Here is a 13,835-nt window from a genome sequence, read left to right as displayed (position 1 = left end):
AAATAAATAAATAACTTTGAGGTTTGGTGATAGACTGGAGACTGAGACAGTGTGAAACACAATGGATTGATAAATTAAATACTCTAATGCCTGTAGGGTTGAACAATGAAAAGGATTTCAGCCCATATGTTTAAAAATGTCCTGAGAATGAATATTAATGTTGAAGAAGTTGATGTCTTGTACCGTGGAAATGTATTTGCTAGTGGACTCCTGCATAGCATGATATTTCTGAATGGTAACGAGGCACTGTTACCACCGTAGGCTGGGCCTGCCTGGCTGCTCTTGAAACACATCTGACTGTGAGCTATGAATGCCTGTGCTCTGATGAATGGAACTGGCTTGTCCTTAGCACGACTGTCTTTTGATTGAATTATGTGCCATCATGGGATACTTGACTCAATGGTGAATGACGGAGGACTGCTCATAGAGGCTTTAAAAAATTGCTTTGAGTGGTTTCCATTCAGAACACCCAGGGCTGTTACTTGTTGATTGGTGATTTAAAAGTCATGACTTTTTTTTTTTTTTTTTTTTTAAGAATACATAGATTTTGCTAATAACAAACAAATGTTATGTTTGATGTGGCCGCTCCTATCCATTTGACTCTCCCATGATGTTAAACATAGCAGATATGAAGTGTTCATGGACCCCAGATTATGAGAACATTTGTGTTTGAACTAGAGTTGTTTATTGTACTAAAATACCCTTCATACAGATAACCTGATCCATACAAGTTCTGATAACTAGTTATTTGTTGAGTTTGATAATCTCCTGTTTCATAACACATTGCAGTGTTTTCCCCTTGGGACATGAGATGAGGCCCAGAACCTCTTGAGCACCAGATGGTGCCTGTGTGACTCTGGCTTTATGTGTGTGGTTCTTTGTTTCTTCACTGCTATGCCATGTGATGTTTTTTTTATTCATTTCTATTTGGGATTTTTTTCCACTGGAATAGTCTGCTCTTTAGTGTGGGTGACATAGGATTTTTTTGGTACTATTTATTTCAAACCAGGTTCTCATGTTTCTTTATGTGGCTTGGCTCTTGGTACCTATGGTATATTTCTATCATTAAAAGATTAAACTTACCAGGACTTAGGTTTGTCAATCTGACTTAGTAAAACATTTAAACTAAGGGGTGCATTCCAATATGACTAAATATTGCCACAAAAGAGAAAACATAAAATGGATTTACAGTTGAATGAAACTATCATGAAGACTTGCAGGATATTGTGCTAGTGGCTTTGTTAGTTGGTTCACTAGCAGTGATTCTAGTACTATTGGATTTCTTACCAACCTTGGACATCATACTTTCACGACTTGCAGAGGTCGGCCTAAGTGGCAAGGTCCTAGCCTGGTTCAATTCAGGCAACAATCTGTATATTTCACTGATATACCATGTTCAAACTCTGGATTTTGAATTGTACAATCACCAGTACTCTTCAACATATACCTCAGACCACTGGCACAGCTGATCCGAACCTTTGATATAAAAGCCTACATCTATGTATTAATATGCTATTAATTAAGTTTATTTATTTATTTATTATTTATTTTTGGTTTTTTATATACCGATCTTCTTGCATTGGATGCAAATCAAACCGGTTTACAGTGAAACAATTAAACTTGCCTAAGAGCATTACATGGAACGAAATTTAGAAAATAGCCACTGCTATTACTAGCAACAGTAACATGGAATAGACTTAGTTTTTGGGTACTTGCCAGGTTTTTATGATCTGGTTTGGCCACTGTTGGAAACAGGATGCTGGGCTTGATGGACCCTTGGTCTGACCCAGTACGGCATCTTCTTATGTTCAGCTCATGCTACAAATGGTCCTTGACCCACAAACTATAAATAAGCTAAACACATATCTTACTGCCATCCAAGAATGGACCAAAAATAATAAACTCCATCTGAATCTCAACAAAATAGAAATTCTCTGGACACAAAATATGCACAGACAAGACCCCAATCTGAGAATCCTAATTCGAATTTATGAGCTCCCACTAAAAACAGAGGTTAAAAGCCTTGGAATCCCAATAGACTTGGAAATCGCCATGCTCCCACAAATCCAGGCAACAGTAAAGAGCTGTCGCTTTCAATTACGTAACTTAATGAAGACTGCGTTCACTCATTGAGAAGACAAACCTACTCAGTTGTCCATGCCACTGTAACCACATGATTAGATTACTGCAAGCACTGTACAAGCGTAAAACAAATATCAATGTATTCTGTCATGAATCCTCTTTCTAGAAAGGCAGAGATCATCATAACTACAATAAAATAGCAATAATCATAAGAACAAGTGCAGAGCAGAACTAGGACAAATCACATTCCAACCCAACATGCAAAAGAAAAACAAATTCAAATTCTGGTATCACTTCAACAGATCAAAATCCTTCCATGGCTAAATACTTTGGGCCGGATTTTAAGAGGTACGCACAGGCGTACATTTGTGTGCGCAACCTGGTGCACTCAAATGTACACCCAATTTTATAACATGCGCATGCAGCCACGCGTATGTTATAAAATCCGGGGTCGGCGCGCGCAAGGGGGTGCACACTAGTGTACCTTGTGCGCGCCGAGCCCTAGGGGAGCCCTGATGGCTTTCCCCGTTCCCTTCGAAATCGGAGCGGCCTCGGAGGGAACTTTCCTTCCGTCCCCCCCACCCCCTATCTAACCCGCCCTCCTACCTTTATTTTGTAAGTTATACCTGCCTCTGGCAAGCATAACTTGCGTGCACCGGCCAGGTGCCGGTGTGCGATCCCCCGGCCTAACGGCCCTACTGAGGCCTCTGGCCATGCCCCGGCCTCACCCCTTTTTTCAAGCCCCGGGACATACGCGCATCCCAGGGCTTTGCGTGCGTCGCCGGGCCTAAGCAAAATAGGTTCGGCGCACGTAGGGCTTTTAAAATCAGCCCCTTTGTGAAGTAACAAACCCCCACAAAAAATAAATAAATACAAGAGACACCTAGAACCTTGCCATTCCATACAATCACAGCACTAACGCTCAGGAATCAAACAGAACTCTTATTTATAAAAGGCAGCAGTACAAATATTATACTAGGCCCCAGAACACTAATACATCACCTACTGGACAAAGCGAATACGCTGGACTGGTACAAATCCCTACAGAGAAAATACGCACTAGCTGAACACAGACTGACCCTTATCTAATAGAGAAATAAGAGACTGCAAACTAGAAACCAAAACATGCAGACAAAATCAAAACAGAAAGCCTGAGAAACCAGACTCTGAACAGTGGAACTCTAAAGAAACAGCAGAATACAAATACATAAGAAATGCACAGTCCCAAAAATGGCATATTCCAATTGCTAAAAAATCTTTTTTTTTTTTTTTTACCTTTGTCTGATTTTTTTGATTTTTCTAATTGGTTAGTCCTGGTCTCTTTTTCCCATTTTCCCCTTGTCAGTCTTTTCCTAATTCTTTCTCCAGGGTCACTCTTCTCTTTCCTCTCTCTCCTCCTATATTCTTCCCTTCCTCCCTTACATAAACACACACAGACTCTCGCTCTCAAATGTTCTCTTTTTTCTCACAGTTTCCACTCTCCTAATAATTCTGTTTGCTTTTTTGACCAAAGCCACACACATTGAACAGAGCATTTCAAAGTATTTTGCACTATGATGCAAAGGCATTTGACAAATTTCCTTATGAAAGGCTTCTAGGAAAAGTAAAAAGTTATGGGATAGGTGGCGATGTCCTTTCGTGGATTACAAACTGGTTAAAAGACAGGAAACAGAGAGTAGGTTTAAATGGACAATTTTCTCAGTAGAGGAGGGTGGGCAGTGGAGTGCCTCGGGGATCTGTACTGGGACCCGTACTTTTCAATATATTTATAAATGATCTGGAAAGGAATACGATGAGCAAGGTAATCAAATTTGCAGATGATCCAAAATTATTCAGAGTAGTTAAATCACAAGCGGATTGTGATAAATTGCAGGAGGACCTGGTGAGACTGGAAAATTGGGCATCCAAATGGCAGATGAAATTTAATGTGGATAAGTGCAAGGTGATGCATATAGGGAAAAATAACCCATGCTATAGTTACACAATGTTAGGTCCCATATTAGGAGCTACCACCCAGGAAAGAGATCTAGGCATCATAGTGGATAACACATTGAAATAGTCAGTTCAGAGTGCTGCGGCAGTCAAAACAAACAGAATGTTAGGAATTATTAGGAAGGGAATGGTGAATAAAATGGAAAATGTCAATGCCTCTGTATCGCTCCATGGTGAGACCGCACCTTGAATACTGTGTACAATTCTGGTCGCCGCATCTCAAAAAAGATATAGTTGCGATGGAGAACGTACAGAGAAGGGCGACCAAGATGATAAAGGGAATGGAACAGCTCCCCTATGAGGAAAGACTAAAGAAGTTAGGACTGTTCAGCTTGGAGAAGAGACGGCTGAGGGGGGATATGATAGAGGTGTTTAAAATCATGAGCGGTCTAGAATGGGTAAATGTGAATCGGTTATTTACTCTTTTGGATAACAGAAGGACTAAGGGGCACTCCTTGAAGTTAGCATGTGGCACATTTAAAACTAATCAAAGAAAGTTCTTTTTCACTTAACGCACAATTAAGCTCTGGAATTTGTTGCCAGGGGATGTGGCTAGTGCAGTTAGGGTAGCTGGGTTCAAAAAAGGATTGGATAAGTTGTTGGAGAAGTCCATTACCTGCTATTAATCAAGTTGATTTACAAAATAACCATTGCTATTATGGGCATCAGTAGCATGGGATAGAATTAGTTTTTGGTACTTGCCAGGTTCTTATGGCCTGGATTGGCCACTGTTGGAAACATGATGCTGGCCTTGATGGAACCTTGGTCTGACCCAGTATGTCATGTTCTTATGTCCTTTTCATGAGTGGTAACTCCTAATATGGAATCTAACATCTCTTTCTCTCTCTCTCTCTCTCACACACACACAAACACATACACACAGGATCTCACTCTCACATACTTTTCCTTGCACACACACACACACACACACAGGTTCTTGCTCTCAGGCTCCAACATGCAAACAAAGGCCACCCATGCTTTCTCACAGACACCCACCTACACTCTCATACATACACACACATACGAGAAATGACTCTCACAGTCAGTCATTCTCTCACTTACCCCCTTCCCTTTCCCTCACGCCCTTCTCCTTCATTCTTTCCCTTCCCTCTCTCACCCCTTTCTTTCCCCTTCTCTCCCCCTCACTCATCCATCCCCTTTCCCTCCCTTTCACTCACTCACCCCTTTCCCTCTCATTCACCCCTCCCATCGTTTAATTCCTTCCCTTCCTTCTTACCTTCTTCTCTCACTCCTCCTCCATTTCCTTTCCTTCCCTCTCACTAATCCCCTTCACCCCTTTTTTCTCACACTTCCTTTTTCTTCCCTCTTACCACTTTCCCTGTCACTCCTTCCCTTCCCTCTCACCCACTCCCTCCTTAGTCACTTTTCTTCCATTCCCTCTCACTCACCCCTCCCCTCAATCACAACCCTCTCCCTTATCTTCCCTTCCACTTATTTTGCTCAGTTCCCTTTTCCTCCCCTCCTTTTTCAGTAAGAAAGAAGGGGAGGGAAGGGAAGCTGAGCGAGTGAGGCAGATGGAAAGGTAAGAGACGGGAGAAGAGATGAGGGAGTAAGACATGCTCCCTCCTCCTCCCTTACCTTTCACAGCCTGCCTCCCTCACTTGCTGTGGTTATCTTCAGCCCACTGGAAATGATATGCTTGTGGGCCGTTGTTCGCTAGGCCGTCATCGTTCTCTTCAGCCCACGAGGGTGGAATCCTCGTGGGCAAGTTGTCAATGCGCCGTGGCGTTTCTGCTCATGTGCCCACAGCCGGGGGGGGGTTGATCCCTGCTGACACATTATCGCTGTGCTGCCGTGGGTCTGCTTATGTGTCCGTAGGGGGTGGGATCCCTAAGGGCAGGTCAATATTGTGCCGCTGGTCTGCTCATTTGCCTGCGGGCAGGTCATCACCGTGCTGCTGTGGTGTTGGGCAGCTCTGTTTGGCTGGGCCTCTGCCTCAGGTGCACCTTTATATTGTCAAGTTGCTCATGATATCTAATTGTTTGCTGCTATTCTAATATATTGTATCTCACTCTGGGTGAATTTCACATTCTAAAAGGCAGGTAAGAAATCCAAATAATAAATGCATGTGTTTTTTCTGTAGGAACACGTTCAAATTGTCGCTGAAGAAGTGAAATGACACAACCAAATTGTTCAAACATTTTTTTCCCCAACGGTATGAAGTTCACAGCATGCATGTACGTATTTAGGGTCTGATGCTAAACTTTTTTCCTGTAAACACAAAATGGGGAAATCCCTTTAGTATATCTGGCTCGACATGCAGTGCTGTACTTTTAGGTAGCACAATTTGTATTTCTGCTTACTGGCAACTAACAGCACAATGCAATACATTTCTATTTCGCCAAATAGCAAATTAAAGTAACTATAAGATTCCAACTAAACTCCTTTAGATTGAAAGACATTATCCCACTGGGACTCACAGAAATGTTGTTAATCAAATGAGGCTTGAGTAATTTGTGCAATATCAGAAGTATTAGCCAGTAGTCCCCTGTGGAAGTGCAGTTCCCCAGTTGCATCTGGAATGAGTCACATAAATCTTTGACTCTGCAGTACAGATGTGCCCTAACTCTAGGAATTTCCAGGAAATAGCAACAGGGAGAATGAAACTGAAATGCTGCCAAGCTTGGGGGAAAAAAAAAAAAAAAAGACACGGAAGGTTTAATTTCACCAAATATAGCAAAACGAAAAGTGAGGTTCTGATTGTATCAAGCACATTTCATCAACTTTACACAAAGGGATTAAAAATTTGTTCATTGCTATCTATACAACATCAAACCGTAGAAACATGTTATATGTATTTGATTATATAGGATTTTTACCGTACTTATACAGTTTGAATGTTGCTATGGGCCATTTTTGATACATTTAAATACTTAAATAGATAAAACCTGTTGCATACACTAAAACAGAGAGAACATCATCTCTCCTCAGATGTCCTGTGGTCTTGAAGCAAAGCCCAGTTGGGGTCTGGCACCTGAACTGTTGAAATGTTTGGGGGGGGGGGGGGGGGGGGGGGAAGAGGAGGTTTTTGCTGCACAATGCTGATTTTGTAAAATAAAACTAAATTGAGAACATGTGGAAAGTTTTCTTTTCATGGTGAATTCTGCGATCCTGCTACGACTGTAACTGCAACGTCAGTCAGCGCCTCATCATAATTAAAGCGAAAATTCCATGCCCGAAATTGAAAGCGACTTATCTAGCTAGCCCAGTGAAAGTGCCTCCCTGACTAGAGGCAAGATTCTAGACACGACTGGATTTTTTTTTTCCACAGAGGGTCCCATGCTGCTGCGTCAACGCATTGCTAGCTTCAGTTGTCTCAGAAGTTACATGAAGAGCCCCAGACGCAAGTGGTGCACATGTCAAGGTGGGGGGGTGGGGGGGGGGGGAAATGGTTGTCATCTATGCAACAGCCCTTGCCTGAACATTTGTGAGCAAGATAAGTATTTGAAGTTTGTTTTTTTTTTAGGACCAGTACTTTGCAACCATCTGAGCCTTTTGGGTTAAACGGTATCACAGTTGTATTTTATTTCGCAAAGTTGGTTTTGACATTATCCTAAGAAAAAAGATAAAGGAAAAAAAAAAAGTTCTGGACTGGTGTATGATTATACTCATTTCTCAACCTTAAATGTAGCATTGTTCAGCCAAATGCACTGTATACAATGCTGATCTTCAAGGCTATTTTGTTGTAGTTTAAGGTTTTAAATTTGTGTAACCCACTTTTTTGTGGTGATTTTTTTTCTTACACTGGGGATTTTATAGTCCTGTTATAGGACTATAGGAAATATATTTCCACAGAAAGGGCAGTGGATATATGGAATCAGTGGTGGAAGCTAAAATAATGGACTTCAAATGGTTATGGGCTAGAGCCAGCCCAGTGGCTCAGTGGCTGTGCTAAGCCTTCCATGCAGAAGGTCCCCAATCAGGTCTGTCCTCCCCAGCTCAGTTGCAGCAGGGGATCCTGCAAAGACAATGTTCAAAGCTCCCCTAGGCAGGGATAGAATTGTGTTCACTGCTTAATGGCCTGGCAGTCCATATAGAGTGAGGTAGGCAGCGGCAAGTTACCCAGGTAAACTTGCGTAGGCAACTTTAGCCAGAATATTCAGTGGAAAACATAACCCACTGAATATTCCCAGTTAGGCTTAACGTTAACCGGCTGAGTTTACCCAGCTTAATTTTAGACCTGCTCTCCACCACAACCAGACTTATTCAGCTAAACATAGCTATGTAAAACTAGTCTTACCTGGTTATATTTAAGTCCCGCCCCCTGGAACACCTCTGTGTTGTCTCTTTTATCCAGGTTTTAGTCAGGTAATGACTTACCTAGCCAAAAAATATATATGGAGGTTAGAGCAGTGGGCTTTGAACCAAGGAGACCAGCATTCAAATCCCACTGCTGTTCCTTGTGATCTTGTGCAAGTTACTTTATCCTCCATTGCATCTAATACAAGCCCTCCGGGGACAGAGAAATACTACAGTACCTGAATGTAATCTCTTTGAGATGCCCCAAAGCAGAATATAAAAATTATATATCCCAAAAATAATTAGATAAATATGCTGATAGGGTTAAGACATTGAAAACACTGGGTTTGTCTGGCTAAGTCCTAAACTTAGCCGGACAAATCTCTTTGAATATGGACATCCTAGTGGCCAGATTCAGCATCTATGATTACAGAGTTCTGGCAGGAGCTCCAAATCGTGACTCTTGGCCCAGTGAATAGACTCGGTACATCAGGGGTGGGAATGTAAAACGGGGGAAAAAAATTGCAGGTAGGTGTGAATGAAGGTTCACGGAGCCAGAACCCAGACTTGGTACCAATTGAGCTAGAAGTACAAAGAAGCAGGAAGAAACTGATGGGTGTAAAAAAAAAAGTTATGGGATAAACAGAGTATTCTTATTTACTAAAAGTGAAGGGATAATGGAAGCATGACCCTGTGGCATCACAAGTCGTGGGGGTAGCCTAGGTTTAACCTGCATGGAGTGGCAGTTAAGACCCTAACAGCAGTGTTATGACCACATCGGGCTTCCAAGAAAGCATAGGTGTAGCCTGCAAGGAGTGGCAGTTATGACCTTAACAGCTGGGCCAGGGCTAGACTAGGCTTTCAAGAAGGCATTGTGGTAACCTGCATGGCATGACCATGGTTAACACCCAAAATTCAATGAGAATGGGGAGGCCAGTTATTTTGGACAATGGCTTCACTAGTTTTTGTGGCTATGTAGATTAGAAAACCTGGAAGGGGGATGTCAAAGCTGGATTTACAGTTTATCTTGTAAGAATCATAGAGGAAGATAACAAGACCTAAAGTGGCCTACCAGTGGAGGTGATAAAGGCCAGTACTTTAACAAATTCTGGGCATGCTTGGGACAGATATTGTAATGAGCGGCATTAAAGTGAGCCCTTTGTACTGCAGCATAGTTGATGCAGTCTTGTAGGTGAACCTGAGGCCTATGCCAGCAGCTGGCAAATGCACCCTGTAGCAAGATAGTCTGGAGTTTCATCTATAATAGCTGCCTTGGATTCTGGCAGTGCGGGTCCCTAGGGATGAGGAGACAGCAAGAGTCCAAGGGAAGGTCGGGGTTAGGACAGGAAGCAAGCTGGAGACAGGCCAAGGGTCGGGCCAGGCAAAGGCAAACAGTCAGATCCAAACAAGAGGTCAGGTTCAGGCAGTAGATAAACCTGGTCAAGTGGCAGGCAAGAGGTCAGAATCCGGAAGTCAGGCCAAGGATGGACAAAGATACACAGAAGACACTGACCGAGACGGACAGGATAAGGCAAGGCCGGACGAGAAAGGCTGGACAAAGCTGGAGAAGAAAAGGCACAGGAACTCAGGACAATCAGGAATGCAGGAGCACTACTAGACAATAGGAGACCCGTTACTGAGGCAGAGTCTGGGAGTGCAGGCCGTCAAATATAGGAAGCCCTCTGACATCATCACCGGGGGCCATGGGATTTTCACCACCACTGGTCCTTCAAATACTGAGCGGCGCGCTCATGTTCCTATGGACCCGGAAGAAGCAGGAAGGCGCTGGCGGCAAGGTGGCTTTGTTGATCCCAGCAGCATCCCTGGCCTTCCCCCACCGAGGTCAAGGGTAGGTGGCATGCAGGCTGTGAGGCAGAGCTGGCAACTCTAGGATGAGTGAGATGGCTCACAAGACGCCCCCATGAGCCATGAATCGTAACAGATATGGAAGGTGGTGGTGAGAAAAGGGTTGAGAGATCAGGTAAAAGACAAAATGGAGGGGAGAGTTGGGTATTTATAAGCTCATTTAACTCAACAACTGGGAAAACTGAAGGGCCAATTTGGTCTTTTTTCTGCCATCATTTACTATGTTACTACTCTTGGTTTGACAGCTCCTGTGACTCTTCAGTGGCCCTCTTACAGGATCAGTATTCTTTGCTTATATTGAGCTATGTGGCTAACGACTTCATGGGGAAATGGGGAAGATGGATATAGGAAGATGAGTCAATGAGAAGAAATACAAAGATAAATGGGAGACCCGAGGAATGGCAGAGATACAACAATTGTGAAGTCAGAAAAACTGTAAAAACCCTACAAATGCTCATCCGGACTGAAATCAAGTCTGTAATATGTCTGCACACTTGAAAAGGAATAGAAACAATTAGAGCAATGCAACTGGAAAAAACAACATCTTTGACATTTGTTTTCAGAATCATAAAAACTATTTGGGCATCTCTCAAGGGCTAATTGATAAGGGCACTATAAAGAAAAGATAAAAAGCAAGCAGTATACATGAAAACACCCTCAATACATACTTAATTTAGAAATTTACTGGCTCTTATCAATAATCTAACACCTCCATTGACCTAACAGTAAGCCTAAATCTTTACCTGCTATGGATCGCATGTAACCAAAGATGGAGATGAAAATTTGCCTGAACTTAGGCGCTCAAAAATGAGGCACCAAAATTTTAAGCCTTCAATTCGTGTCTCTAAATTTAGGTGCCTGATGCTGAAAATCACTGCTAAGGGATCAATATTCAAAAGATCTAGGTACCTAAATTTAGGACTTAGGGATCTAGACCTGCTGAGCTCCTAAATTTAGTTCCCTAAAAAGTAGGCAGGTCCAAGGATGGGACCAGGGTAGGGAACTTAAGTTGGGCACTCAGCGCTTATTTCTAGCACTACTAACCTAAGCACCTACATTTAGGGGAAAAAACTGAAAGCCTAGAATTAGCTGCTCAAGTTTCAAAAGTATCCCCCCTTTTTCCAGGCAATGGGGCAGGGCTGGAAACGAGGCTTAGGTGGGCCATATAGCATCATATTGACTGCTAGTCAACTAAATCTGTGCTGATGAGTCAGTCCACACAAACAACTGACTAAAGTTATCCGTATATTTAGCAGAACACTTACTGGATATCCAGATAAAGTAATCCGGACAACTTACCCACTCACCTGGTTTTTCAATATGAATCTCCCAGTGAAAATAAGCATCTCAATTTAGGGACTCAGTCCTAGTCGGTTTTGAAAACTGACCTCTGTTTTCATTCAGTAGCCTTGGGAATCAATCATTCTGAGCATGTCCGTGAGTGGGCCTAACATAAGAACATAAGGGCGGCCTTGTTCGGTTTCCCATAGTGGCCAATCCAGGTCACTTGGAAGTATTAAGCAGATTTCTAATGATGAGGTCCAATCCCTGTTGCTCCTTCTCCGACAAAAGAAGTGGTGATCCCAAGTCTACCTATCTAGTAATTGTTAATGGACCTGTCAAACAGAAACCCACTTACTGTATATTAATAGCCTTGGCCACATCCTTCAGCAACAAATTCCATAGCTTTTCATGAAAAAATACTTTAATTGGTTTTAAACCTACTACCAGTTTCTTGGTGTGTCCCATAATCCTAGTACAATTTGAAAGGGTAAATAACTGTTCCCTATTAACATGTTCCACCCCACTCTTAATTTTAAAAACCTTTAGAGTATCTCTTTTCAGTTCTCTCTTCTAGAGGACATTGATGGAGCATCTATGGTGGCTCCTCCTCCTATCTGCTCTTTAATCTGGCTGTAATGAATATATAATTTTTTTTGCCATTGCCATATCTCCCCTGCATGGGAAGTTTCCATAATCTGTCCTCCAGAAGTCACTAAGAATTTTGGTGAATCAAAAGCCTTCAGGCTTTGGATGAATTTTGCAGCACAAGTATTGCGTAGTCAGTAGCTGCAGTCTCCAAAGAGTTTTTCATTGGATATAACAAGTTATACTCACTGGTAACAAAGTGATAGCGCATTGCATGGGGTGGGATGGGAGTGGTTAAGTTACTTGAAACGTCTCCGTTATATTGCATTTCTGTAATTCTGATATTTGCAAGGGTGATTCTATGTCGCAAGATAAAATGTAAACCTTTTATAGTGATGACAGGCTAAAGTGAACGAGCATGGGGGATAGAAATATAAGAATTGCCATGCTCGGTCAAACCAAGGGTCCATCAAACCCAGCAGCCTATCTCCAACAGTGGACAATCCAGGTCACAAATGCCTGGCAGGATCCCAAAGAATATGATTTTATGATATATCAGGCAGAGATTTGATAGTTATTCCTATTACAGTATCATCGTTATACTCTACTGATAAAACCTTGGCAAACCAATCTCTTACACTCATAACCAGCATGCAACTCAGTCCTGGCTAATCGGCAACTTTTTGCTCAGTTTATGGACCACTTATCTTCCATCCATGGAATGCATTGGAGTTCACACTGCATATGGGTATATTTATAAGTTTTTGCTAAATTTTATATTTATAGTACAAACATTTCTGTATGATATGTTTATTAATGTATTTCAAAAGTTGGTCATGGGCCTGAAATTTCTTGGAATTATTAATTATGCAAGTACCTGTGTAAAATGATTCAATATTCTCATAATCTACACTTAAATATTTCAGCCTTACCTTCGATAATGCACTCATCCGGCACTGGGATCTTTCTGCCAATTTCCATGACATAGGCTTTTACTTTACTGAGAATTTCCTGTAAGTGCACATAGAGTTTATCCTGATGTTTGGGGGGATCTTTAATTATCTCTGTGCTACTTTCCTGGTAGCTTTCTTTAATGGATTTGGACACTTTGTCTGAATCTTCATATTGAGCACCTGAGTGCAAAACTGAAGTCCGTTCTGACTGGAATTCTTCAATATTTTCACCAAGCAGCAATTCCTCATTTTCTTGACTAGTATATATCTCTGGAGAGGCCATATCAGCAGCTAAATCTTCATTCTCCGTATCTTGTCCAATGTCTGAATTTACACGCTTTGTACAAATTGCATGTAGACCTAAGCTTTTAGACCTGCAATATAAACAAATAAATCCTGCACTTTTTAGCTACATGTACTAAAGAAGAAATCTAGTTTATGCACATTAATAGTATTTTTATAGTGTGTTAATGAGCCCGCAAGGATTTTAATGCAAAACAATTCAAATGAGGTAGTGAGATGCGAATTATGCAAAACATTAACTCTTAGTGCATAGAAAAATACTGCACATTAAAACTCATAAAAGTGAACACAGACCCATTCATGCAAAACAAAACATTAACTGTACTTCAAGGAGATATAGTTATGTTATTGCTGTAACTGCTATGCTGATGCACTAACTTTAATACTAGTAAATAAATACAAAACTCATTTGCATGTCTTTAACATAGGTTATGAATGCAAATGAATGCATTTTAATGGCCATTGTTAAATTAGCCATTGTTAATTTTAATGGCCATTGTAAATTAGCTC

At 41.7% G+C, this 13,835-nt stretch overlaps 1 protein-coding gene across 11 annotated transcripts in view; it reads right to left on the bottom strand.

The window, feature by feature from the left end:
- VEPH1 (ventricular zone expressed PH domain containing 1) overlaps positions 1–13,835 on the bottom strand; it is a 371,196-nt gene that overhangs the window by 145,092 nt on the left and 212,269 nt on the right. For 9 of the 11 annotated variants that reach the window (XR_003858578.1, XR_003858577.1, XR_003858579.1 and 6 more), the window contains one exon: positions 13,002–13,396. The exons of the other annotated variants lie outside the window; for them this stretch is intronic. Coding sequence is in view for 5 of the 9 variants with exons in the window: in XM_029615395.1 (XP_029471255.1) it covers positions 13,002–13,396 (395 nt within the window). In the remaining 4 variants the exon portion in view is untranslated. The remainder of the gene's footprint in view (positions 1–13,001; positions 13,397–13,835) is intronic. 11 annotated transcript variants of the gene reach the window in all.

This window comes from Rhinatrema bivittatum, chromosome 9 (genome assembly GCF_901001135.1).
Source record: "Rhinatrema bivittatum chromosome 9, aRhiBiv1.1, whole genome shotgun sequence".
NCBI lineage: Eukaryota > Metazoa > Chordata > Amphibia > Gymnophiona > Rhinatrematidae > Rhinatrema > Rhinatrema bivittatum.
This window is presented reverse-complemented; position numbering and strand designations above follow the sequence as displayed.